Below are 4,647 nucleotides of genomic sequence, written 5' to 3'. Positions count from 1 at the left end.
CAATCCAATACAAAATGAGAACAAAATTCAAACTCTCATTATGTATTGGATTGAATACAAACTCCTGTATCCAATCCAATTCAAAATACATACTTTGTATTTATTTTTAATTATTTTGTATTGGATTGGATACAGGACTTTGTATTCAATCAAATACAATATGAATGAATGAGTTTGAATTTGAATTTTCCGCACACGCGCCGACGTCATCACGCACGCACAAGAAGCCGGTCGGCTTTTTTTTTCTCCGCCGGCCAGCTTTTTGTGTTAGAAGCACCCGACGCTGGACGGCATCTTACCGGTCCCGCTGGTATAGGAGACGGCACCCAACGCTGGAGAGGGAGATCAACGCTGGAGGACGACACTGGAACACGGACCCGACGCTAGAACACGGACCTGACGCTGGATGAGCACAGCGGGACCAGGTAAGTGAGATTTTAATATAGACGAAAAAGTACGGGGTTAACGATAGTTGCAAATATTTTTTGCACGGAAAAGTATGGGGTTAGCGGTTGGGAGGTTAAGAGAACCATGGTTAAGCTCTGATTGAGTTTTGAGAATAGTAGAAGAGATCCAGATACTAAAGAACTCTTATATAATTGGAAGGCAGTTTCAAATGTAAGTGGCAGGGAATATTCCAATTGGCTGATAGATAATAATTGTGGTACTGTTTCCAACAACCACTAACTGACTGGGATGCTCCCCACTATTATCTATAGCAACGGGCTCAGAGAAAAGTTTGTTCTAAAAATTCTTTAAATGGATTTTGGAACCACTCACATACAAGTTCAGCCATTACTAGACAGAAAAAAACAATTTTAGGTAGAAACCATGCAAACTTCTGGTGTCGGATGGGATTGACCATACCAGTGCAGACAATGCAAATGATTGGCATCCAGTGATTATAACAATTTCTTTATTGTCAATAAAAGAAGTAGGAGAAGACCAAATGATCCCATTCTTTTGTATTCTATCTCTTTAAATAATAATAATAATAAAAATAAAAACATTTTATCTATGCATCTTTATACCCATTAGCTTACCTTGTGAAATGTCACGTAAGGTTTTTTCATGTTTATAATGAACAAATGTCCAAAGATTGGAAAACAAAGAGGTCCTGGAGGATAGTTAGGATGAACATTTTTCTTCCGTTCATACAAAACAATTGCCAGAAAAACACAGGTGACAATGGAGAGAATAATTGTGACTGGCTCTGTTAAATACATGTCTGCAGCAGCACCTGGAGAAAAAAGTTACAAAAGAGAGTGATGAGGAATATGATAGTTGTGGACCATCACAAGTACAAATCTGACTGATTTTTTCAATTATTATACTTCATATATGAAATGAAGAAAACATTTATATAAAACATAGTAGCATATGGGGCTGCCTTAACCCAACACACAATAACACAATGCAAGGAACCGTACAAAAGAATCTGTATTTATAGTTTTTCTCTTATATCCAAACATCTCTGATGTGCGAACCTTCACTGCAATTACATTTTGTTAATCATAAAACTAAACAGAAAGTCACTGGGAGTCAATAACAGCTGTTAAAACATTGTAATAGAAAGCATTACCAAACAAGAAAATAGGATAGAAAGAATAACATTTAACATGACATGTTTGATGGAGTACAGAGAATAAAACACCAGTCAGTATAAGCTATTATTGCTAAATCAAACCCAAACTACTCAAAAAGAGTTGTCCTCTTACCTACTGGGCACGGAAAGCGCAAACAGATGAACCTGCACTCTTCCCCTTCTTCTCTATATGTCTTTTCCTTTTGTTTTCTTTGTCTCTTTGTGTGTTGTTTGTTTGTTTTTTTTTGCTTCAAGTCTACAGGAATACAAAACCTGCTTTAAGCAGTGCAGGAGACTCAAGGTCAATGGTCAACACCTTCTGAATGATTTATTAACCTGATGGCATTGACATATGGCTGAAGACCTTGAAATAGACCATTAAATAGTTTTAGGTGTCTTTTAGATTATACCTGCACTCTTTAACTGGCCTCTATTATAGTGTAAACTGGTAGCACAGGTCCAGTGACCAGTTCTGAAAATTCTCCTAACCTCTTCAAATTCAAATTCAAATTCTTCTTAAGTAACACTTAAGACATCCTGTACCAACTGCTGACCCAGGGCAGAAAATCAAAAGCTCTCTATTTCGAGAGCTTTATATCAATCCTTTTTTTTAAAAAAAAAATATATATCTATATATATATATATATATATATATATATATATATATATATATATATTTAAATATATAATATATATTTTCTATAGTTGACAATTTGGACTAATGGTGCAGATGAAATAGTAACATGTAGCGGGTACGTTGTATGATCTTGTTACCACGTTTCCTGTGAGTTATGACCTTATTTGCTGTTGATATTTCTGTTTAGGAGTACAAGGAACCTGCCAAGAAAGTCAAACAAGACTAATAATAAAAAATAGCATTCATACCAAGAAGCCATCCATGCAACAAAAAGTCTTTGAATTATGGATGGGACCTTTTTTTTTCTCTGAAAAGAAGTCTTCTCTTCTACCTGGTGCTGAAAAATTTAATTTCCCTCAGCTGATGAAGAATATATATACATAAATAAAACTTCTTGACAAAGCACACCTGTTAATAAAAAAAAAACATTTCAGGTGACAACCTCATGAAGCTGGCATTAAAGCAAACAGTGGCTGTTTTAAAGAATCTAAATTATACAATTTTTACATGGACCCACTTTTGCCTTTAGGACTTTGTGACATACATTCAGTAAGGAAACACTTCTCAGAGATATTCTATATTGACGTGATAGCATCACACAGTTGCCCAAGATATGACTACTGCACATTCTTGGTGCTAATTTCCCATTCCACCACTCCTAAAATTTGATCTATTTTAATAAGATCTTGTGACTGTGGGGACCATTTGAGTACAGAACTCATTATTATACTCAAGAAACCAGTTTAGGATTATTTGAGCTTTGTGGCATGGCACATTCTCTTGCTGATGGTAGCCATAAGAAGATAGGTTTACTGCAGTCATAAAGGGATGAACATGGTCAGGAACAAAAATAAGGTTAGGAATTACATTTACATGATATAGTACTAAGGGGTTGAAAGGGGGTCAAGAAAATATCCCCCACACCGTTACATCATAAGTGGCAGAATGTATCCATGCTTTGATGTTGTTGATGCCAATTTCTGACCCTATCTTCAAAATGTTGCTGCAGAAATTAAGACCCATAAGACTTGGCAACATTTTTCCAATCTGTTCCTGTTTGTCAAGCCAGTGTGAATCATGGCCACAGTTGCCTGTTTTCAGCTGTAAGTAGTGGCACCCAATGCTTCATGGTTCAATGATTATTGCATTAACCTCCCTTGCGGTAATCCCAAATGTGGCTCGGGGTGAATTTTCCATACGAAAAGAGTTTCCAGGTAGTTTCAAAGTCATACCTAGTTCCCATGTTCCAGCAGCGTCCTCCAGCGATGCCTGGCATCTTCTTCCTCTGGGGATGACGGAGAGGCATCTGTGTAACCTGGCAATGCCCGGCTGGCATTTATGTCCCCGGCGTGTGAACGTTAGGGACGCGAGGCCAGAGGAAGTAGATGCCTGCTGGGCAATTGCTTGTGAGTGTGTGGCTAGGAGGTAGGACCAGGCGTGAAACTTGAAATACTAAGTATTTTTAAATGTACTGCTTTTACTTAGTACTCATTCCGTCAGTTGGGTTAAGAGAGACTCCTCTGCATACCTTAGGTGTTACAGATTATTTGTGTTACTGTTGCTTTTCTACATTGTGTAGCTAATAGTGTTTTGCTAGTCACTTAATCTGGTGCTGGTTTTGGTAAAAACAAATCAGGCTAAGTCTCTTTTTAAGGTCTAGGGGTTTATTAAAGGTATTTGGAGAATGAGAGAAAAAGAGGAAAGGTGCAGAATGCCCACCAAATCCCACATCTTGAATGAAACCTGAACTCTGGCTGCAACCTTGGTAGTGATGAAGTTCCTGCCAGATTTCCTGGTTGGAGAACATTCAGCACCGTTTAGTCAGTTTGAATCTTTTACTCACATGTGGGTATTATCCAGAGCGGTTTGCATGCAAATGCACTCTGCTGAGGGCTGCCTACATCTTTAGACTAACATCCATCCACAGGGTGACCAGTGGAATCATTTCATAGGAAAACAATACATTAAAAAACATATAGGTATTCTGTAGATCACAAGTATAGGAAGGAATGTTGGTGCCTAAAGCCGGCAAGTGGTGGTGGCGGTATCAGTTCATGAGCAAGTCAAAAGGCAAAAACCCTTTAAATAGAAAAGTTACACCTATTTACAAATTTCTTAGGGCAAATGCATTGTTTCGTGTAGTATGCCCCACAATCATTCAAGACTAGGATGGCGTTAGAACATTTGAAACCCTGGGCAAATATGAATTGGTGGCTCCAGTTTTTGACCCCAGTCGGTTGGCAACATTCTTTCAAATGGGGCACTTTCCTTATTCCACATTAGGAACCCATTAACTAACAAATACATGGCTACACTGCAGGCTAGGAAATACATCATTCACCTTTCTACATTGTAAAATGAGAAGGACTGGACAGAGTGAGTTTCAGCCAGAATGACTATGTAATTATACCTCCAATTTTTCAAG

The 4,647-nt window shown here is 37.9% G+C and overlaps 1 protein-coding gene across 1 annotated transcript in view; it reads right to left on the bottom strand.

Moving 5' to 3' along the window:
• The window catches only part of LOC140328592 (cytochrome P450 2C29-like), a 19,275-nt gene extending 18,479 nt beyond the window's left edge, over nt 1–796 (bottom strand). The window contains exon 1 of the mRNA XM_072408318.1: nt 781–796. Within this exon, the coding sequence (XP_072264419.1) occupies nt 781–796 (16 nt within the window). The remainder of the gene's footprint in view (nt 1–780) is intronic.
• Between the last annotated feature and the right edge of the window lie 3,851 nt (nt 797–4,647).

This window comes from Pyxicephalus adspersus, chromosome 4 (genome assembly GCF_032062135.1).
Source record: "Pyxicephalus adspersus chromosome 4, UCB_Pads_2.0, whole genome shotgun sequence".
Taxonomy (NCBI): domain Eukaryota; kingdom Metazoa; phylum Chordata; class Amphibia; order Anura; family Pyxicephalidae; genus Pyxicephalus; species Pyxicephalus adspersus.
The sequence above is the reverse complement of the archived record's forward strand: the minus strand, read 5'-3'. Positions and strand labels throughout refer to the sequence as shown.